Genomic DNA, 22,804 nt, shown 5'->3' with positions numbered 1-22,804 from the left:
ATCCCAAAAATATTTTTATTCTTAAATTTGTTGGAAATATTATGTGTATTAACACGCTATATATATATATATCTTTTTTAAGATTTATTTATTTTTATTGGAAAGGCAGATATACAGAGAGGAGGAGAGACAGAGAGGAAGATCTTGTCTGATGACTCACTCCTCAAGTGAGCGCAATGGCTGGTGCTGTGCCGATCCAAAGCCAGGAGCCAGGAACTTCCTCCAGGTCTCCCATGCAGGTGCAGGGTCCCAAAGCTTTGGGCTGTCCTAGACTGCTTTCCTAGGCCACAAGCAGGGAGCTGGATGGGAAGTGGAGCTGCCGGGATTAGAACCGGTGCCCATATGGGATCCCGGCGCGTTCAAGGTGAGGATTTTAGCTGCCAGGCCACGCCGCCTGGCCCTTGTATTAGTGCTATATATTTTCCATCTTACTTCAATATAGAACCTGCAAAATGCTGAAAGTTTCACTTGAAGTGTCTTTTTTAGATTCATAATTAAATTGACCTGTTTGGTCAGCTGTCATACCTCCTCCTCCCCATTTTCTCTTACAGGTTGGCTGTGCGCTATCATTCTTTCTGTTTTCTTTCCAAGTACATGAGAAGTCAATTCTCTTGGCATCATTGTAAGTAGAAGTGTTTGTAGTATACATTTGCTATCATGTGCTCATATCAATTTTATAATTTATATAAACTATAGAAATACTGGTTATATCTTTGCAAACATTGAAGCATACATATCAGCATTATGTCTGAAATGTTCCTGTGTTTTTGATGTGTTTGCTGTGTGAAACTGTCCTCCAGAGGCCTGCGCTTGGAGCCTTCCCATGTCACTCCTCATGCTCTCCAGGGTGCCCCACAGGGCTGGCCTGGGGCTCCTCCTCTTGGCTTTTGTGTTTGCTTCCCCAAGACTTTTGTTTTGATCTGATTGGCACTTCCTATTATTTTAAGAACATTAGATTTCTTCTTAGTCTTCTGGGAAAGAACTGGATAATACTGTAGGGGGTGGGGTGGGAGGGTAGAGATTATCTTAATATTAAAATGGTATTTGCCCAGAGCACTTTGGAATACATGCATCTTCCGCCAGGTCAGTGCCACCCCATGACTACTGTGCTGCATAGCCTGCTTTCACTGCACATACATGTGCAGAAGGATCAGTGACAAATGGAAGGTAGTGTTGCTCTGGACTAAATTCTCATTGCCCAGCCTCCTAGGAAGCTGGGCTGGCCTGTGTAGACGGCTTCTTTACTCTGAACACAGTAGTCTGCGATCCCTGCAGCCCAGGAGGACTACTCAATGCCATCTCCTGCAGCCCATGTTCGAGTTACACACGATAGCAGGGTCGGTCATGCACAGGTTCAGTCCCATTTGGGAACTTGGGCATTTGTTCTGCCTATCTGATCCTTCCCTTCAGTTGCTGTGTGTATGACAGAAAAAAGTTCCACTAAGTGGAATATTGGAAGCAGTTTCCCAGTTACAAATTGATACTATATGTGTCCATACTAATTTTGCTTGAATTTTTATTTTTAAAAATATCACTGTTTTCTATGACCTTCCTGCCTTTTTTTAGGGTATTCAAGAAAACCACTGATAAAATGTGTTTATATTTTTGCACATAGGGTTGAAACTATATTCTGTAATATTAGCCTTTTTTTTTTTTTCTCATTTTAGACCTGTCTGCTTAGTCTTAAATGAAATTCCTTTTATGGCAACTTGGTTTTTACTGGTGTCAACATTTAGGTGAGTCGGACCAATTTCCATATACTATTTTGAGTTTGATGCTTGTGAACTCATTAAAATGGTTTTGCAAGTGGTTTGGTGGACGGGTCTCCTCTGATGTGTTCCGTTTTCCCTTCCAGTATGCTGCCTCTCCTGTTAAAGGATGGCCTCCTCATGCCCCTGGTGGTGACAGTCCTGGCCTTCTTCACAGTTTGTGCAACATCCTTCTCAATATTTGAAAATGTTGGTGAAGAAGAATTGCAGCTGAAATCTTTTTCCATTTTTGTAAGGAGATATCTCCCAAGATTTAAATTTCTTCCCAGAATTATACAGTATTTGGTAAGTTGTTCCGTTTCTTAAAATTGGTACTTTCTTAGCATCTACTTGTATTATTATATCACTGAAAAAAATTTTCTAGCTTTTGATATGTAATTCAAATAAAGTCTCTTAAAAGTGTCTAATTGAGGGATCTGAAGTATGTATATAGATCTGTATATCTCATCATAATGGAACTTTGTTACTCCAAAAAGAAACCTTGTATTGCTTAGCACTTATTCTCCATTCTAAACTATTCCAAATCCAGTCAAGTAGTTATTAATGCATTCTCTCCTATAGATTGGCCAGTCTTGGACATTTCAGGAGGTAAAATGGCAGCTTGGGCTGCCATACCAAAAAACCAGACTGCAAGGCTTAAACAATCCCGGAGGCTGCAAGTCCAAGGCCAAGAGGTTATCACGGTTGATTTCTGGTGGTGCTCCTCTTTCCAGCTCTAGGATGGTCTCTATTTTGTGTGCACACGGAGAGAAATCTCTGGTCTTAGTAAGAACAGCAGTGCTACTGGATTCAGGCCCCACTTTTATGATGTCATTAAATCTTAATTTTTTCCCTAAATATACTTGTCTCCAAATAGTCATGCTGTGCGTTTTTCAGTTTGGAAGATATTGGCAGCATGTTTATAACTGTTTTGTAAGCTCCTGTCCTTCCCCATGGTTCACTAGAATGGCCACTGATTACTCTCTATTCATATCTTACCAGTGCTGTGGTTAGGCAGCATGAGTGCGTTCCTTTGAATGTCCCGCCTGCTTCAGTAAGGTCCTTACTGTTGTTCACTGCTTGCTTTCAACATTGTATGTATTGTGCTAGGAACAAAGTGAACATGATATGGCTAGTTCTTGTCTTAAATAGAGCAGAATTCACTAGCCAGTAGTTGTGGGCATATCTTAAATGCTGTCACATACATGGTTGGCAGCCATTGTCTTAGTGTTCAGATACAAACATTTCCACCACACAAACTTCTACAGTCATCACAGAAAGTTGTGCTGTTGAGCACACTGGTTTAAGGAAAACTTGATTATTACACAGCTACCATAGGTAGGATAACCCGGTGTTTTACTATAGCTTTGGCTCATTGAAAGCATCCAGTGAATATGGAATATAATTTCCCATTTGTCATGGAAAAGTATTTCATATTCAAGGGCTGAGGATTATTCTAAGAATTTCTACCCTATGCAGAACACAGGGCCCAAGGAGAAGCTGTGATTGTAATCCTGACTCCCAGTAACTCTTGTCTAAACATCTTTTCAGTGCCTGTGTGGTATGAAGGATGAGTTGTTTTCAAGCCTTGACTACACGGGGATTTAGAGAACTTTCAAAAGTACTAGGACTCCCTCTTAAACTTTGATTTATGCAACAGGCATTTACTTAAGGGTTATGATGGTGGTTGGGACACAGTTTTCCATGTTGAAGTACCTAGGTTCAAATCCTGACTCCACTCCCAACTGGGAATTGTCAGGAATATGTACTGTGGGAGACAGCTCCTGGGAGATCTGGACTGAGTTTGCAGCTCCCTGTTTGTCTGGCCTACTCCTAGTGCTGTAGGTGTTTGGGAACTGAAGCAGATAGGAGCTCTGTCTTAAAGAAAGAAATATATTTTCTTTTGAAGTTGTCTGAGGTTTGAGAAAACAAAAAAGATCCTTGAGATGATTCTAATGCAGACAAAGTTGAGATCTAGCAGTAGAAAAGACTGGCCCTTTAGCCCTGTCTTGTAATTCTCATGTAATAGCTACAGTACATGAAATGTCACCTTTTAAACTAAGCAGTTCTTCTTTTCTTTCTCATTGTAGTTTTTTCTCTCAGTAATCACCATGATCCTTCTGACGCTGATGACCGTCACGCTGGATCCGCCTCAGAAATTACCCGACTTATTTTCTGTATTGGTGTGTTTTGTGTCCTGCTTGAACTTTCTGTTCTTTTTGGTTTACTTCAACATCATAATCATGTGGGATTCGAAAAATGGAAGAAGTCAAAAGAAAGTAAACTAGCCGTACCCCCGAATCTGAACCAGTGCTAAAACTTCTTGTCAACTTTTTTTGCCATGAATGGAAGCTATTGAGAATGATGGAATTAAGGGAAGGAAATGATGTGAAGTCATTGAAGACAGATGTGGGCTTTTACTTCTTAATATTGCCTGGCCACAATACTTTGTAATTTTAATAATATTCATCTCTAATCAAGTGAAAAAATAAGAGGAAAATGTCTTTAAAATCAGTGTTTATTTAGGGAATACATCCTGTAATAGTGTTTTGGGAAAAAAAAATACCTGGAAATAGTGTGAGCTAATTGGGAGAGTTAAGCCACTTCTCAGAAAGTGCTAAGTCTGGTATTCAGACTTCATCTTCCTGACATTCTGGAAGGTGAGTAATGTGCACTTCACTGAGTTACTGCTCAGGGCATTACACCTGTGGCCTTGTTGGAAAGTCAGATATACAGAGAGAAGGAGATACAGAGAGAAAGATCTCCCATCCACTGGAGCCAGGAGACCCTTCTGGGTCTCCCACACAGGTGCAAAGTCCCAAGGCTTTGGGCCATCCTTTAATGGTTTTCCAAGCCACAAGCACAGAGCTAGTTGGAAGTAGAGTAGCCAGGATAGGAACTGATGTCCATATGGGATTCTGGCACATGCAAGGCAAGGATTTTAGCCACTAGGCTATCATGCCAGGTCCATTTGTGGCCTTTTTAAAAGATGAGAAGGTAAGGCCCTTTAAAAAAGATGATGGTGCTATGGCACTGTGGGTTAAGCCATTGCATGCGCAGCTTTAAGACCTGGCTGATCCACTTCTCATCCAGCTCTCTACTAACGTGCCTGGGAAAGAAGTAGCAGACGACCCAAGTCCTTGGACCCCTGTATGCCTGTGTGAGACCCAGTGAAGCTCCTGGCTCCTTGCCTTGGTGTAGCCCATCCCTGGCCAGTGCAACCATTTGGGGAACACACCAGGGATGGAAGGTATCTCCCTTCCTCTCTGTAACTGTGCCTTTCAAATAAGTAAATCAATAATAAAAAAAAATAACTTGAGTTTAAGTCTGTGTTTTAAATGTAAGTGGTTTGCGTGAAGTTTAATTTGTAATCTTTAGTTTTAAACTTCCACAATCATTCTGTGTAAGTTAAACTTTCTCATGTTGTCGGATTTTATCCTATTCTTTTTTATTATTTGGTTCAGTAACACTGCCAAAATATTAAATAAAGTCATGCTTTGTCCTGTTAAATACTTTATTGATTTCCATTTTGTTTGAGGTGGGAGAGAGATTTGCCCAACCTGCTGGTTCACTCCCTACATGCTGCCAATAGCTCAGGCTGGACCAAAGCCAAGAACCCATAACTCAATTCAGGTATCCCATTGCATGACAGGGATCCGAATGCTTGAGCTATCACCTGTTGACTTCCAGGGTGCCAGGTGCTCCAGTATGGAATGTGGGCATTCCAGGCAAGCAATGACCTAACCACTGCCCATCTTGCTTCATCCCACCTTTATTCTGCCAATATTATATCACTTTATATTACCAGAAGCCCATTTTACCATAATATTCATCAATAACAATAATTATATCTATGTTGTAATTTCTCAAAAAAAGATATATTACTTTATGAAAACAAGCATTGTGGGCCTGGCGCGATAGCATAGTGGTTAAAGTCCTCACTTTGCACGCACCGGAATCCCATGTGGGCACTGGTTCTAATCCCGGTGGTCCTGCTTCCCATCCAGCTCCCTGCTATAGCCTGGGAAAGCAGTTGAGGACAGCCCAAAGCCTTGGGACCCTGCACCCGCATGGGAGACCCAGAAAAAGCTCTTGGCTCCTGGCATTGGATTGGCTCAGCTCCAGCCATTGTGGCCGCTAAGGGAGTGAACCATGGGACAGAAGATCTTCCTCTCTGTCTCTCCTCCTCTCTGTATATCTGCCTTTCCAATAAAAATAAAGAAATGTTAAAAAAAAAATTGTGCCATTAGTCCATCTGTTCCTGAATATACTGTTTTGATAAAAGAACCATTAAAGCATATAAAGTGATGGTGCATGGAAGGTGTTAAGTAAGGAAATTGGTTCTGGACACGAACAGCCACAGGCTGATGCAAGAAGTGGATTTAGACAAAGCAAAAATCAAGAAGTATTTCTTTTCCAAGCAGATGTGCTTAAAGACTCAAAGGGCAGGTCAGCACAGAAGCGCAGCCTTGAATTGCTGCCGAGTCAGCAGGAACATGGCCGTCCATGGTCACCATCCATAATCACTGCCCAGACGGCAGCATCCTGGCTGGCCGTGTAGCCGTACTTCTTAAAAACATTTTCTAACTATATTTGAATGTAAGAATATTAAAGATGAGGAGGTTCTAAGTTACAGCTTCTAAGTAACTGGAATACAGAAACTATTTAAAAGTATCATATAAACACTGAAATAGAATGCATTTGTGCACGATACAGGTAAGTTCTACGAATCAAAACAGTCCAGAGAATTTACTTTAATCATGTAATGTCCCGTTGTACCCTTTAAGAAGCTTTGCAGCCACCTTTTAAGTCACACATCTCTCATATCTATTAAGATCCAGTTTTAAGAGTGCAGTTAGTTAAGCTCTAAAATCCCCAAAATATCCAGTGACAAACTGAGCTCATAGAAGGGCATTCTAAAGTCTGTCTCAGCTAAACCCAAGATTAAAGGATGCTTTAATATAAAGATACTTAAGTTATGCAGAAATAGTAAAGCTAGAAAAGACCTCTCACTTTCTTCATTAAAATGGTCAAATGAACCTTTCTGAGTTTTTAAAGTAGAGTTTGAAGGGAAGAAGAATTTCTGAGAAAAGCAGTTTTCTTTGTTGCCAATCAACTTAGGTTTGCTGCTGAAAGTAATGAAGAGAATCAGGTGTGTGTACACATATCAAAAATAAGGCAAGCATAGAGTTATTTTCCGTTGATGTCTTGGGAAGGGAGAAAAATCCCCGATGTAGCATTCTGTCCAAATGATGAACCACAACTGCGTGAGTGAAACATTTACAGAAGTCAAGGCAGTGAAAGGAGCCCCTCTGTTCAGTAGTGAGAGCAGGAGATGGATAGGGCACCACTAAATGATAGTTGGAGGAACCCAACGCTACAAGTCTCAATTGGTCTCTCTTCCGTTATGTTCATTTGGAGATCAAGGCCAAATATATCCCTCTCTGCCTCCTCCATATAAACATTAGTTTTGTGTGTGGGTCTTTTTGCCTTGTCCTTCATGTGGCCTCCAGGGGTGATAAAGCGAGAGTCACCTGATCTTCAGTGAAGAGACCTGGGAAATGATTCTTAGCAGACCAGCTGTTCTGAAAGGCAACAACTTAATATATCAAGAGGTCAAATGTATAGGAACTGATTTAACAGCATTAAGCACTGTTTCATACCTACATCACAGGTCCTTGTGAGACCAATCTACTTAACTTTACGTGTTCTAATGCAGATTACTTTATAAAATAAAGTTTTCACAGCTTTTTTCTATTGCAAAGAAGAGGAGGAGATACAAAGAGAAAGTTCATTCCCCATATGGCCACAAAAGCCAGAGCTGAGCCAATCCGAAACCAGGAGTCAGGAGATTCTTCCGGATCTCCTGCAAGGGTGCAGGGTCCCAAGGCTTTGGGCCATCTTCCACTGTTCTCCCAGACAAGCAGGGAGCTGGATGGGAAGTGGAGCAGCCAGGACATGAACCAGCACCCATACAGGATTCCAGTGGATTTAGCCATTAGGCCATTGTGGCGGGCCCAAATGTTTTTGCTTCTATCCTGATATTAGTTTTAAATGCTGAAAGAATCCTTTCCTTGGTAATTTCCTATTAAGCATTGTATCACAAAGCATTCTTAACATTCAGCAGAAAGATCATTTTAAAACTTAATATTAACAAATACATCAGGTTTAGCAGTTAAACTGGGTTATTGTTAAGTACCCTATGTCAATTAAGAATTTTTAGATGTGAACATATCCTGGTTTACCCGTAATATTTTGTAACAGTACAAACATAATAATTCAAAACATAACTAGAGTAATGGAAATTTAAGTTAACACTTTCAAATATTTTGGACAAGATCACAACCTGCTCCCCGACAAAGGTCTTTTGCTTAAATTCAGCAGTCTGTGGAGCTTAATTCTAAACAACTTCAGTTTCACATCTATATGGGAAAAGGCCTGCTAGTATTTTATAAAAGGTGCAAGAGGGAAATATTTCTTTGTAAGCATACACAAAAACTAGAGTGTAATATAGAAACCATGGTGACAGTGGCTGTACAGTTAAAATATATTAAAAAATTACATTTTTAAATAAGTTTAAAGAATCTATAAATTCCTAAACACTTGGGACTTAAATAGGAAAACTGGTAATCACCACTAAATTTAATCTGAGTTTTGTATTTTCACATGTGCTTTATTCAATGTATAAAAATATCAAAAGTATACAGAAACATGTATGATACAAAGTTATGCCAAGATCATTCTCTACATGGTGGCTTACATTAAAGGATCACAAAGAAATAAATCATTTACATTGAGATTACCTAGTGGTGTGTGTAGAAAGCTTAAATTAGCTGCAAGAAATTTTATCTAGACTTGCACCTGCCTCATGCTGTGATCTGGTATTTACTGGGCAGATTAATTACAAACATCTCTTCTGTTCCTTTAAATATGATCAGGCAGATGCAAAAATTGGGGCTCATAGTAAGGGCATTTCTTCTCAGAGCCTGTGGGATATAAAAGATGATTATTACATCATCATAAATTAACTTCTAAGTTAACATGTATTTCATTCATCACTCAAGAGAAATCATGTAAACGACCTCTTGCACGTAGCTTGGTGCCTAGTTTATTTACATACTGATAACCTCTCATTTGCTAATTTTCGAAGCAAGATTATTCTAAGCTTTACTTTCACAGATGTCAATCTAACGCCCCTCACCTAAGTGAAGGCACATGAGAATCGTGAAACGCCCGCAGGAGCTGCTGAGCGCACAGTTCACATGCTCTGTCTTTAAGCCATAAGGACCTTTCAGCAGGTGTTTTCCTTTAACAGCTGCTAAAGCAGGGAAACAGAAATAAATAAAACCAGTATTTACCCAGACATATTTCCTATTCAGAGAGCATCCCTCTGAGGACTCCTAGTGGTGGGAAAGGTGCTTGTGCATTTGGCTTCAGGACTTGGTGTAAAGGAACACATGTACTGGCAATGGATGCATCTAGTTTTCACTCCTGCATCAGCAGTACAGGGTGCCCCTCACCAGCTCCCTGTTCATAAGAGCCCACGTGTGTTCGGCTGCAACTTGCCAGCTTAGTTTTGCTAACTCTTGTCTGAAAGGCCACTCTCCAATAGATTCTAGCACTCTAGGGTTCATTTAATAAATATGTTCTAGATTACAGATACAATGACAAAAACTAATAATACCAAAGAGGAAAGAAAGACTAATTTATTTTAAAAGTTTATTTAGCTAATTAAGGTAATTTCCCTGTCACAAGGGAAATATTACTAGTCCTATTTATAATCAAGAATTAGGGGAACCTAATTGCTTCTTGCTTAGGTCACATAACTAAATAGGTAATACAGCTAGTATTGAATGCTGCATTTTTTTTTTCACTATGTCAGATCCTGCAAAAAGGTTTGATCATTTGATCATGGCTGGCAGAAGTGTGTTGAGAAAGCTTCTGAGGTAAAATCCAGAACCCAGCAAAAGTAGTTTGCTCAATGTGATGAAGATCATGTCACAAGAAGAGAAATTAGCAGCTGCTAATACTGTCATGCTGTTTCTGCAGATCTCAAAAAAGGAAGTTTATCTAACTGCTATTGGTCAGAACTCAAAAACAAACCCTGATTTGATCTCCTAGCATAGCTTGCTGACCTTGTGGCTGTTTCATTTGTATATCTTACTGTTAGAATTCTGATCACACCATGCTTCAGTTTTGTTAACTAAAGTGATTTACCTACCTTATTCCTAAAGTATCCCAAATCATCTGTCAACAGGAGTCAAAAATTACACTGTTTCTCTTCTTCCTTAAATAGTCTTAGCCCTCTGCCTGTGACTCCTGGGTTGTCTCCCACGTCCGCTCTCTTCTAATACTATTTCATAAAGGCTTCACTTCTGAAAGGCTCTGGGAGTGAATCTGTCCAGCCCAGTTCTCCTCACTGAATAGTTGTAGTTGAAGAGTAATCATGGAGTGTGAGGGCAGGTGGGAGCTGCTGCGTGGCCCTGGAAGTTGGCCACAGTGGTACCAGCAGGCAGGGAATAGTCAGGCAGCTGAGTACTACACGAATTCAGTTTGACAAGACTGTGCTCATCCTGGTTGCCATCATCCTTTAGTTGACCCAGCAGTCATTCCAACCCTTACTACATAAACACTTGTCATTAAGATAACCTGCTGCCTTGATGCCTGCAATATTACTTGGTTTTTTTCTTTCTTTCCTTCTATTTTTCTTTCTTTTTTCCTTCCCCTCTTTCAAGATTTTTTGTTGGTTTTTTCTTTATTTAAAAGGCAGTTACAGAGAGAGACAGAGATATCATCCATGTGGTTGTTCACTCCCTAAATGCCAGGCCAGGCTGAAGACAGGAGCCAGGAGCTTCCTATGTGTTGCCCATGTGGGTGCACGGCCTAAGCATTACACCATCTTCTGCTTTTTCTAGACACAGGGAGCTGGATCAGCTGGGACTTGAATGAGTGCCCATATGGGCTTAACCTTCTGTGCCACATACTGGCCCTTATTATAGTACTTCTTCAGAAAGTTTGAGTGTGTGCTGCTTCATTACAGGCCATGTCTTCCTATGAAACCCTTTTCTTCTGCTCATGGGGCAGGGATTCATATCTTTAGGTTACCTGAGCCTGTACATCTGCCCATAAGTCCCCCAATACATTAACTCTATTGTCTTCAATCTGTCTACCTCCTTCTGTGTTCACACAGTGCCTTGCATTGTTGGTGGCCACTTATGTAGTGGGTTTCTCCCCTCCCCAAACAAATTCCTTCATTAATTCACATGAGTAGGATAGCTGTCACAGGTGCACAAGAGAGCAAAGCCATGAGAGGATCTTCGGGAGAAGGATCTGGGGAACCCCAGTGCAAGGCAAGTTATCAATAAGTTTTAAAAGATGGGTGACATTTTGATAGGGTGGGGAAACAAATGCTATACAGAGGAGATAAGAAAAAAGCTGTGGAAATTAAAAAGGAACTTTCTAGGGGAATGAGTCCAGGAAATGGGAAGTAATCTAAAGTTCACGAGGCACTAAGGAGACACTGGGAAGGTAAACTGGTCAGATCAGCGAGCGTCAAATATCCGTCTAAATTTTGCTTTGCTGGCATAGGTGGGGGTGATGCAGTGTCCAGTGGCAGGACAGGCTGATAGAGGACAGTGAGGTAGGTTAAGGTTACTTTGAAGGAAAATAATCGAGATGACAGGTAATGGATAAACTAGTCCATTTTCAGGAGTGATCTGATTTTGTAGCTGTTTGGCTATGGGGATAAAAAGAGAGATGTTTTTGAGCTGATCAGAGGGATGATGGAATTCCTAGAAGGCTGGAGGAAGAACAATCTGAAGGGAAGATTATGAACTAAGAATACTTGGGGGACACTGTACAGCAGCAGACACTGTGGGCTTGTAGTGCAGAAGGAAGCTGCCAGATAGATATGGAAGCCATATAAAGTAAGGTTAAAAAATAAAGTCAAGGGAAGGGGTGAGATTATGCAATATCCAAAGTAAAAAAAGGCAACACTTCAAAAGTACAACCAGGAAAAATGCCTTAAACACAATTAATAGATTTTACAGTTATCTCTCTCTCCATTGGCTTCTTATTAGAAAGGAAGTTTGGGGTGGGCACTGTGGTATATAGCAAGTTAAGCCACCAATTGGGGCACCTGTACCCTCTATCAAAGTGCCACTTTTAAAGTCCTTGGTTGATGTGCTTCTGATCCAGATTCCTGCTAATGCCCTGGGAAGGCAGAACAGGAAGGCTCAGTTCCCGAGCGCCTGCCACCCATACTGGAGATCTGGATGGAGACCCAGCCCCAGCTATTGTGGACATTTAGGGAGTGAATTAGCAATGGAAGAAGATCTTTGTTATTCTACTCTTCAAGTAAATAATAAATCATAAGAAAAGGTGTGTGGGTGAGAATTAATTCTTTCAAGTGTTTTAAAAGTACTACTGAGAGACTCAAAAGAGCCCCCCTGCGGCAGGCACTGTGATGCAGTTGGTTAAGCCACTGCCTGGGGGGCGCACATCTGTGCTGGAGTGCCTGGGATAGTCTGCTTTTGCTTCTGATCTAGCTCCCTACTAATGCAATAAGAGGAAGAAGATGATGGTTCGAGTTCTCAGTTCCTGCCACCCACCTGGAGATCCAGATGGCACTCCTGGCTCCTGGCTGCAGCCTGGTCAAGCCCTGACTATTGCAGGCATTTAGGGAGATAATCAGCAGATGGTCTCTCTCTGTCTCTGTCTCTCGTGTCTTTCAAGTAAACAAATCCTTTTTAAAAAAATCCCTAGGGCGCGGCGCAATGGCGCAGTGGTTAAAGTCCTCGCCTCGCATGCCCGGGATCCCATATGGGCGCCGGTTCTAATCCCAGCAGCCCGGCTTCCCATCCAGCTCCCTATTTATGGCCTGGGAAAACAGTAAAGGACGGCCCAAAGCCTTGGGATCCTGTACCCGCATGGGAGACCCAGAAGAGGCTCCTGGCTTCAGATTGGCTCAGCTCCAGCCGTTGCGCTCACTTGGGGAGTGAATCATCGGATGGAAGATCTTCCTCTCTGTCTCTCCTCTCTGTATATCTGCCTTTCTAATAAAAATAAAATAAATCTTTTAAAAAAATCCCTAAAATGTGATGACCCTTTTCAGAATCCTTGAACAAAAAGCTATTTTTAAATTCTCAGAAGTTTATCAACTATGCAGTAAATGTATACATTCAATTGCTAAATGTTTAATTGGATGTTTATGCATGATCAACATGAATTCCCTGTTGGATTTTCATGAGTCATGAATTTTATTACATGTTTAATCCTAAAACGAATGTGTGTATATGTAATATATATTACATCCGTAATTAGTAGAAAATAAAATCCTTGATTGGAAGTAAATCCTGCCATTCTCAGATGACTGCTGTGCAGGAGAGCACAGGCTCCGGGACCAGAGTACTCCGTTTATACCCCTGACTTTCTCCCTTGATTCTAGGACAAGGAATCTAACCTCTTTGTGCCTTCATTCCCTCCCCATAAAGATGTAACTAGGGGCTGGTGTTGCAGCATAAAGCCACGGCCTGCAGTGCCAGTTTGAGTCCTGGCCGCTCTACTTCTGATCCAGCTCCCTGCTAATTGGCCCAGGAAAGGTAGCAGAGGATGGCCCAAGGTCTTGGGCTCCTGCCACTTCCCTGGCTGCTGCAGCCATCTGGGGTGTGTGGCAGTGGGTGGAAAATCTCTGTCTCTCCCCTCTATAAAACTCTAAAATAAATAAATCCTTTTTCGGGGGATAGTAATTGTAAATCATTACAGCTGTTGAGAAGATTAAAGGGTATAAAGTGCTTAACACACTGAATGGCACACAGAATGTGTTCATTAACGATTATAACAGTAAACTGTACATTGTGTACAACAGAAGGACCATTTTAATGAATGAAAGGGACAGTTTTTTACAGTGACAAATACTTTAAGATCAGCTAATTTATTAATAAGCTAATATTAATCACTTGAGATACCAGTTCCAAAGAGATACATTTTGTGATAGAATATAATTCTTTTGCTTTTTTCCCAAGAGATAGTATGCAACATTTGGTTTGACTCTAAAGACCTTAATATTGACGTCCCTAAGGCTGCAAAAATAATGCCAGTTCTTAATGTGAACTGTTATTAAAACCATATCTTGACTCACATTCTTTCTAGCTTATATACATATGTAATAAACTACCTATAAACAAATCATCTTTACTTATATAGCTGAATCAATAGGAATTATTTTGATGGAAAGATGTCACTAATTAGTATCTATTTACTTAATCAATGTAGCACTTTTCCAAAGTTAACAGACTTGTTATGTCTTGTTCAGTCAGATGTGTCCTACAGAAACCAGGACCTACTGGCCCAGAGCGCTTTAGTTATTTACAGGGTGTTACTCAATAAAGGGCTCTCTCTCCTCGGTTGAAAATGTGGTCTCTCTGACCTGTAAATGTAGCCTCACCACAACTCAACAGCAGCCTCTAACTCATGGCCTCTAACTTGGTCAGACTTCCATAAGAATAAACATAATTTCAAACAGAGCTCCAAAACTCATGTCCATTTTTATTTTAGTCAGTAATAGATTTGATTACATAAATAAAATGTTTGACACAATAGTAAAAACAATGAAATTTAACAAGGTTAAATTGAATAAGAAAATGTGAAATAGTACCTCAGTTTAAAGCAGCCTTAAGAAATTCATAGCTGTCCAGATGCTGTAATTCTGTATGGAAGAAGAAAGACTGCTTTTCAAAAAAATTCAAGTAACTTGTTATAACATATGATGCAGACTAAACAATCAAGATGAAATTAATTTTATATGCTAAATAGCAGTTTGGAGACTATAGATTTTTGTCTCAATATCCTACTAGTTAGCCTGATTATGCTTCAGAATGTACACTTTCAAAAACATGTGTTTTCATAATGCATTAGTGTTAGGATATTCTTAAGACTCTATTGTCATCACTTGTTCATGTTGAATTCTATACTCCCAAGGGCAGCACTGTGTCTGTTTTGTCACTGTGTTCTCAAGGTCAAAACAATGTCTAGCTGATGGCAGGTATTTAATAAGCATTAAATTAGTAAGGTATGTAGGGAAGTAACCATTTGCAAATATTTGAAAATATTCAGATACATTTTTAAAACATTATTAGGGTGGTCATTTCCTTCTGTGGTTCACACATGCACTGGACTACACAAAGTGGATACTTTTTGTTGGCCAAAAAGGAAAGAGCCCTGACCCAAAGGGTTGCGGTGATGCTTTTCAGGCAAGTGCTGAATGAGCCTGCAAGATGGAGCTATTTAGTTTTACTTAGGAGAGCTTTACAGAAGATGTGACACTGAAGCTGATCTTAAAGGAGGAGTTTGTCAGAAAAGGAAAAAAAGAGCAACAGAGGAAGGAAGAAGACTGGCAAACGGCATCCTGAGATTCCAAGGGGCTGGGCCACACGGTATGAACAGAGTGAGTCCACATGACCCATTTCCTGAGGTGTGAGCTGGAGAAAGTCACCTACTATCACTTGCTACACAAATCTTTGTTTTAACTACTTAGCTATGTACTGTTATTAATACCTGCTTTATTTTTCTGTGTTTAAAATATGTAAAGCACTTACTTAGGGATTAAGTGCAAGCGTGTGTGTGTGTGTGTGTGTGTGTGTGTGTGTGTGTGTGTAGCTCTTCTGAGTACGCCAAGGGTGAAATGGAAAAAATATCATATAGTAGGTGACATAAAACCAATTTCTCCTAAGTGCGCCAGAGTAATTTTTCTCTACCTCTAGAACAGCTAGTCTTCAGTCTATTCATTACTGTCTTTTTATAGTATTTTTATTTAATAAAACCTATTAAGACTCCCATACAAATCTCTCTACTTATGCTTTTATCTTTTAACTGATCAATTTTTATACTGCTGACACCCCTTCTTCACCATTTGCTCATTTAAAAATTCATAGTATGGGAGATGTGTCTCTGGGGAAATGTCTATAAAATTTGTTACAGCTGGCAAATGTGTATGAGTCAGTGATAGCACATGACTAAATGCTTCACAGAAAATAAAATTTGTTTCTGTAGTAAGCAGAACTGTTTAAATGTTATTTATTTTTATGTTTCAAAGAAAATATATTGTGAAGTGCTGCATTGATTTAATACGCAACGATGTCTGTGTACACGCTGTAGAAGGAAAATTTATGAAACCTTTGCTCAACTCCTTTAATTGAATTTTCCAAATCTCTCACCACACACAAATAATCAATATCTTCTGCAGAGAAAACCAGTCAGAATTATTACAGTCTTTCTTTTCAATTTTGTTGTCATCAGCACATACAGAGAACCTGGATATCTGTAATGTCTGATGGCAAGTTATTTACACCTCTTAAATACGTAATTGCTATTAAGTGAGCCTAAATCCAGCTTCATTTTTTAACTGTTACTGGATAAGAGAAAAATGATCATGCTTCTAATAAGCATAAAAAATCTTAAGTCACAGAAGAAATTTTACATGCTTTGAAAAATAATAATCCAGTTTGTTTTTCCTTAAATCCTAGACAAATCTCGAGTAAGCATTTTTAGCAGCTGAAATGTATCCCCCTCAGTGATGAACAGTGTAGAACCTGAGTACTGAATTTATTAGCATGAAAGGTATTACCAGGTACGCAGCAAACATGACAACTGAGTCCTTATAAAGAGCTGGGGGGCACAGCTGTACATTAAAGTACAATTGCAGTACCAAAATTAATAGCTCCATTTTTAAATCTCCAGATAAACCCAGCATGTTAAAGCATAAGGGAGAATGTTTGTTTCCTGTGAAACTCATCATGTCTAAACTTCAAACCTCAGTGGTTTTAAAACTGAAGTGTCTGAAAAAATATACCACTTAATGTTAAGATATAATAGAAAAAACCGAGAGGGTAGCAGTTCTCTGCGAGTAAAGTTATTTAGCTGGTATGATGAAGATTTTTTTTCAAGACTGAGCGGGAGGAAGGACAACATATTTTTATGCCTAAAAAATACTTTAGTGGGTGGTGGGATGAGTAGGCGATAAAGTATTTTGTTTTAGAACAGAAGGAGCTTGAAATTTTCACTGTAGTCTAAGAATCTGATAATTTTTAAATCCTTTGACACTGATGAATTTTACAGTATAAGACACAGTAAGCTAACTAAAAACAAATCAGGACACTGTAGTTGCACTTTCTATGCACACCAAGCTAGAAATGTTGAAATATTTTCTATTATAAACAGCTTGCCTAACCAACTTTTTGAACAATGTACAATGTGCAGCTCAGATGGTTAATTTTATTTAAAATATGCATACTGTAACCTACACAATTATTCCCAAAACAGACAAAATATGTTTTGGACTGAAGCTAAGTGTCTAGATTTCATATCTTGGCAACTGCTCTACAGTTTGCTTACATTCTTTTCAAAAACATTTTGCTTACCGGAAGAAATATGCATGGACAAACAATGAAGGTATTTTTAAAATATGCCCAGGAAAAATGAAAATAATAAGTACTACATAATAGCATCTATTGACCAAGGAATATCTGTCTCAAGTTGTTTCAAGTAGAGGTTGATTATGTAAATTTCATGCTTTGCCATGTGATGATAATGTGACATTCCATCTGTATTAACACACTGAATAGTCATGTTTTAAGTCTTCAGCATAACAAATTTAAAATAATTGTGAAAATTCACACTAAATTCTACCACAAAAAGAACCTTTCATTTCATCATTTTCCTAGCAGTCAGAAAGCCTATTTTAAAGAAAGGGCAGTTAGATTTACTTCTTCAGTGGCTAAAGAAGAGCCTTCCTTTGTTCATGATACCCTCTTTGACTCACTCGTATCTTCATGAAGGGATTTCATGACTTACAAAGTCCAGTTCTTCTAAAAACTACGGAAGTCCTGGTGTACCCGTTTATATTGCTGTTTATGGCTTCCATTTCTTTTAAGTAAGTTAAGAATGTGTATAAGATGGTCTGTTTAAACTCTACAGTGTTACTTTTACAATCATATTTTTTTAAAGATTTTTTTTTTCACTTGAAAGTCAGAATTACAGAGACGAGGATCAAGACACAGAGAGAGATCTTCCAGCTATTGGTTCATTCCCTGAAGCACTGCCACAGCACAGAGCTGGGAGCCAGGAGCTTCTTCTAGGCTCCCACATGGGTGTAGGAGCCTAAGGCCTTGAGCCACCCTCTGCTGCTTTCCTAGGCCATTAGCAGGGAGCTGAATCAGAAGTGGAGTCACTGGACTGGAACTGGTTCCTATAAGGGATTCTGGTGCCAGATGTGGAGGATTCACCAGCTATATCACAAGGCCAGCACCACACCCTTCTTAGAATCTAGACTGCAATAGATATTCAAAAAAGAAACTAGCACTAAAATGAAAAAAACAGACAGACATAAGAGACCAGATTTGAAGGGGTAATGGCAGCATAATTTTTGCAACTCTTTTGGTATTTTCCATTTTCACTGGCCCAGGAAATTTTTGTAAGAATCTGAAGGGACCCTTTCCCTCCGAAAAAAAAAAAAAAAAAAAAAAAAAAAAAAAGAAAAAAAAAACCCACATCAAATCCAAAAGGCATTTTTTTGGTAGTGCAACATATAATTAGCTACTCTCATTTTCTTAATTATCTAACTGAATTAAATCTTAATACGCAGTAAAGGACTGACTTGTATTTCATAGGATTTCTACCATATTACTGACTATTACTTTCCATAGTAAAGAAAAAAAAGTACATTAGAAAAAAGGCTGAAGGCCAGGGATGGATGCGTAGCCCATTATTAACTAACTACTGGTGCTGGATAAGGCCATGTGGCTCTGGCTCCCTTCTCAATTCTTGCTAATGCAAAACTTTACAGGCAGCAATAAAGGACAAATAATTGCTTTCTTGCCACCCATTTGGGTAACCTGCAGTGGGTTCCCAATTCCCAGTGTCACAGAGGTGCAGCTCTGACAGTTATAGGCATGCTGAGGAACCAATCAGCACATGAAGTTCTCTCATTACTTCTCAAAGAAATTACAAATATATATATATATATACATATATATACACAAATATGATTTGATTTTTTTAAAAAAACAAAGTCATCTTTAAAAATACAATGCAGTGAGTTAAGATGCTGTCTGCTTTGCTGGCATCCCATATGGTCGCCAGCTTGAGCTCCTGTTCCACTTCTAGTCCCGCTCCCTGCTGATGCTTCCTGGGAGAGCAGCCGAAGACAGCCCGGTGCTTGGGCCCCTGTCACCGACATGGAAGATCGAGATGAACTCGTGGCTTCTGCTTCCAACCTGCCCAGCTGGGGCCATTGTGTTCATTTGGAGAGTGAACTAGCAATGAAAGATCTCTCTTTCTCTCGTCCTCTAATTCTTCCTTTTAAATAAATCTTTTTTTTTAAGATGAAAGTCATTAGTTTAGTAAAAAACAAAATTGTATGTATGTGTGTAGGCTTGTGTTTGTGAGTACATCATCTTTAGTAAAAACAAAACAAATCCTCAAACCAAAAATATACACACCGGGAACAGGGGAAAGGCGTGAGGAAGGCACTCGGTAAAACCACTCGGCTCAGACTCAAATTACAAAGAAAACTAGCTTTCGCCTATTCTTCAGGCAACATTAATTTTCTAAAATTAGTTGAGAAGCTAAGCAGTTTTGAATTTCTAAGGAAACATAAAGAGCTAATATAGCTCTTGCTGAGAAATGGAAAAGGAAGATGATTTTTATAATACAATACATAGTAATATACATGGACTAGGTATTTCTACTTTTAAATCATCTATTTAAATCACAACAAATAATCTTGTGAGGAAGTGTAAAACATGGCTTAGTGACATAATCTCCTTTATGAATGAACAAAACTCAGTCTTTCGAGAAAATCTGGTAATGGGCAAATCAGTTTCAATGCCTAAAATAACAGAAAACAGTTTTGCACAGAAAGAATTGAGGTAGACTGTTTAGCTTCAGGTAGATGATAAAGGCATCTCAGAAAGAAAAATGTCCTAACTGGAAGTAGTAATACTTTCAGGTATCCTTACACTGATTATTGGCAGTGACTCAATAAGTGGCAGTCAGTAGTGTAGAAGGTTGCTCAGGGCTTTTGGTGGACACAGAGGTCCTTAAGCTAAGAGCAGTGCGGGCAGAGATGCAGATTACCTGGCTGGGAAAACCAATTAGAACATGGGAACACACAGGTTAAGAAGATGCTACAGTTCCAAGTGCACGTCTCAGAGTATCAGTTTTGTAATGGCAGTTAGCCTGTCCACTGCTCATCTGCAGCCAGCTAGCTTCCAGCTTGCCCACTCTTTTCAGTGTGTGTTCAATAAATGTAACTTCTCACTCCACCTGACCAGTCTGATGAATTCTTTCACCACCCATGACGCCACCCTTAATCAGTCACTTTCCATGACAACTGGTACTAAAAACTGCTAGAATAAAATATGGTCTAATTGCACTTGCAGAGTCTACTAAATGGTACCTATGTCAATAATAATATAATAATCACCTGAAATTAACAAAGATTTTGATATTTTATAGTCAACAATTATTTGGATTATGGATACATTATCTCCTATGAGAACTTAAAAATACTGTGAAATATTCAGATGCATAAGAAATCACAGAGCAAATGTCTAATTAATGACTTGAAAGTTTCCAGAATATACATATACTCCTTTGAGTGTACCTTAAGAACTGGTCTATCAATTCACTATTGTTCTTATTTGATTTCTCAAATAGAAATTTTAAAAAATAGAAGTAAAATATGAAAGTGAAATTTATATTTCAAAAGGCATTTAAAAAGTTCAATCACCAGAAAAGCTGATTTCATCAGACATGATGAACTAAATATAAGATCTTTCAAATGAGATTCACATCTCTTCAAAAGAACACACTGGAAAAAGCAACAATGATGGCTGATTTTAACTTAACTGGTGAAATGAAATTATGAAATAAACTACAATCTACCTCCTTACCTTTGTGAGGAAGTCCTGTGTTCTTCTTTTCAAAGAGTTTTTGTTTCATTACTTTTGTCACTAAAAGGAAAAAAATTTTTTCCAGGTTAAGAATTAACATGGAATATAAAAAAATCTCTCATTACTTGGAAGAAAAAACTTTCTAAGAAAAAATAACTCAAAGCAATACATATTTGTAGGCATCAAGTATAAAATGCAATAATGTACCTTACTTTAAAACTAAGCACTACTTTAAAAAGCCAACTAGCAGTTTCTTTTCTTTTTCTTTCTTTTTTTAAAGATTCATGTTTTTTTTTTTTAATTGGAAAAGCAGATGTACAGAGAGAAGAGACAGAGAGATCTTCCATCTGCTGGTTCATTCCCCAAGTGGCCACACGAGTGCAGGGCCCAAGGCTTTGGGCCATTCTCTACCTCTTTCCTAAGTCACAAGAAGGGAGCAGGATGGAAAATGGAGCTGCCAGGACATGAACCAGCACCCCTATGGGATCCCGGGTGTGCAAGGCGAGGACTTATCTACTAGGCTATCCTGCCAGGCCTAAATAACACTTTCTAATGTATATTCTTTTTAAAAACACTAAAAAGAAACTCCCCAAATGATATATCCTGGTAAAAGTTATAAAAACACAACAGTATTTCTATCTGCCCAGTCACACTTTATATAGAAAAAAAAAAACTCTATCAGATTTAAATTTGAGAAAAATTTATAGGTTTATGTCTAAGCTTGATATCATTGAAAACTAAAATTTTTCTTACTTAGTTCTTTGGTTTTTTCCATTTCTTTTTTTAAAGAACAGCATGTAAAGGAGATACCAATGAGATTTTCGAGCTCTCTGTTGCCTTTTAAAGCCTAAAAGAAAACAAATGTAAATGAGTAAAGTACATTCTCTACAAATTAAAGATTTTTAAGATATTCAGGAAAATACAGTATATTGGTCCCTTCATTTGAAAAACTTAAACTCTATGTTAGCAGATTTAACTTTTTGTGGTAGGTCAACTATTGCAAGCTCTCAGCTGCCTGGATTAAAAGTTGTTCGTTACTAAGTGAAAACTCCAAGAAAGATTACATATTTACTTTTATATGTAAAAAAGCCAGCTATTAATAAACTGCAATGCTTATATAATGTTCATAAATAAAAGAAGTTCCCAGGAAAAGAAAATGAAACATCCTCTACGAGTTATTTGCTGTTCTGTATTCTCTGATACCTTTCCTTATTATGCTTTTTTCAGTGGGGCAGTAAAAGTCGGACAAATGGTATCTGCAGAAAGAGCAAACCTGTATACTGTTTAAATTCTGCATTATCTCCATGACTCTGTCTGATGACTTCTCAACTTTAGATAGTATCGTCATGAATCTAGGGATAAGGAAAACAAACAAACAACAACAACAACAACAACAAAAACCACTTAGCAGGTATAAGCATTTCAACCCAGCAAGTCATTTTCAGAGCTTTCACTGTTCTCCCAGGACACCTGTTTCCATTTTCTCATCCTTCTTTTACACTTCTCACAGTAGTATGAGATGTAAACGCTCTTCATTCATTCTCTCATTGATGTGTAAGTGTAATATACACTCTTAACCAGCTATCCCCCCAGAGGTTCACTATTTTTTAAAAAAAAATTATTTATTTTTTATTGGAAAGTATGAATTATAGAGAAAAGGAGACAGAAGCTTGGAGCTGGACGGGAAGTGGAGCAGCCAGGGCTTCAACTAGCACCCACATGGGACCTGGGGCATGTATGGCAAAGATTTAGCACTAGACTATTGAGCTGGGCCCTCTTTTACTAACTTTTTTTTTAAAAAGATTTATTTTATTTTCATCAGAAAGTCAGATATACAGAGAGGAAGATCTTCCACCTGCTGGTTCATCCTCCAAGCGGTCACAAAGACCAGAGCTGCGCCTATCTGAAACCAGGAGCCTAGAGCCTCTTCCGGTTCTCCCACATGGGTGCAGGGTCCCAAGGCTTTGGGTCATCACAAACTTTTCCAGGCTTTTTGGGTCATCACAAACTGTTGTGGCCTGCTTTTCCAGGCCACAAACAGGGATATGGATGGGAAGTGGGGCCACTGGGATTAGAACCAGTGTCCATATGGGATTCCAGGTATGC

At 39.0% G+C, this 22,804-nt stretch overlaps 2 protein-coding genes across 5 annotated transcripts in view; one reads left to right on the top strand and one right to left on the bottom strand.

The window, feature by feature from the left end:
* The window catches only part of ALG6 (ALG6 alpha-1,3-glucosyltransferase), a 48,724-nt gene extending 44,425 nt beyond the window's left edge, over window positions 1-4,299 (top strand). For both annotated transcript variants that reach the window (XM_040978430.1, XM_040978429.1), the window contains 4 exons: window positions 552-622; window positions 1,668-1,736; window positions 1,856-2,054; window positions 3,839-4,299. In XM_040978430.1, the coding sequence (XP_040834364.1) occupies window positions 552-622; window positions 1,668-1,736; window positions 1,856-2,054; window positions 3,839-4,036 (537 nt within the window). In that variant the 3' untranslated portion in view covers window positions 4,037-4,299. The remainder of the gene's footprint in view (window positions 1-551; window positions 623-1,667; window positions 1,737-1,855; window positions 2,055-3,838) is intronic.
* Window positions 4,300-8,412: 4,113 nt separating this feature from the next.
* Window positions 8,413-22,804, bottom strand: part of LOC121155229 (integrin subunit beta 3 binding protein) — a 52,290-nt gene continuing 37,898 nt past the window's right edge. For 2 of the 3 annotated variants that reach the window (XM_040978425.1, XM_040978428.1), the window contains exons 5-9: window positions 21,972-22,050; window positions 21,452-21,545; window positions 20,699-20,758; window positions 14,404-14,454; window positions 8,413-8,734 (exon numbers count right to left, since the gene is read on the bottom strand). In XM_040978425.1, coding sequence (XP_040834359.1) covers window positions 14,405-14,454; window positions 20,699-20,758; window positions 21,452-21,545; window positions 21,972-22,050 — 283 coding nt within the window. In that variant the 3' untranslated portion in view covers window positions 8,413-8,734; window position 14,404. Of the gene's footprint in view, window positions 8,735-14,403; window positions 14,455-16,544; window positions 16,583-20,698; window positions 20,759-21,451; window positions 21,546-21,971; window positions 22,051-22,804 lie in introns of those variants that run through there. The other variant, XM_040978427.1, reaches the window with a different exon arrangement.

The sequence above is a fragment of the Ochotona curzoniae genome, unplaced genomic scaffold, assembly GCF_017591425.1.
Source record: "Ochotona curzoniae isolate NIBS_2020 unplaced genomic scaffold, NIBS_Ocur_1.0 contig_291, whole genome shotgun sequence".
NCBI classification, from domain to species: domain Eukaryota; kingdom Metazoa; phylum Chordata; class Mammalia; order Lagomorpha; family Ochotonidae; genus Ochotona; species Ochotona curzoniae.
The sequence above is the reverse complement of the archived record's forward strand: the minus strand, read 5'-3'. Positions and strand labels throughout refer to the sequence as shown.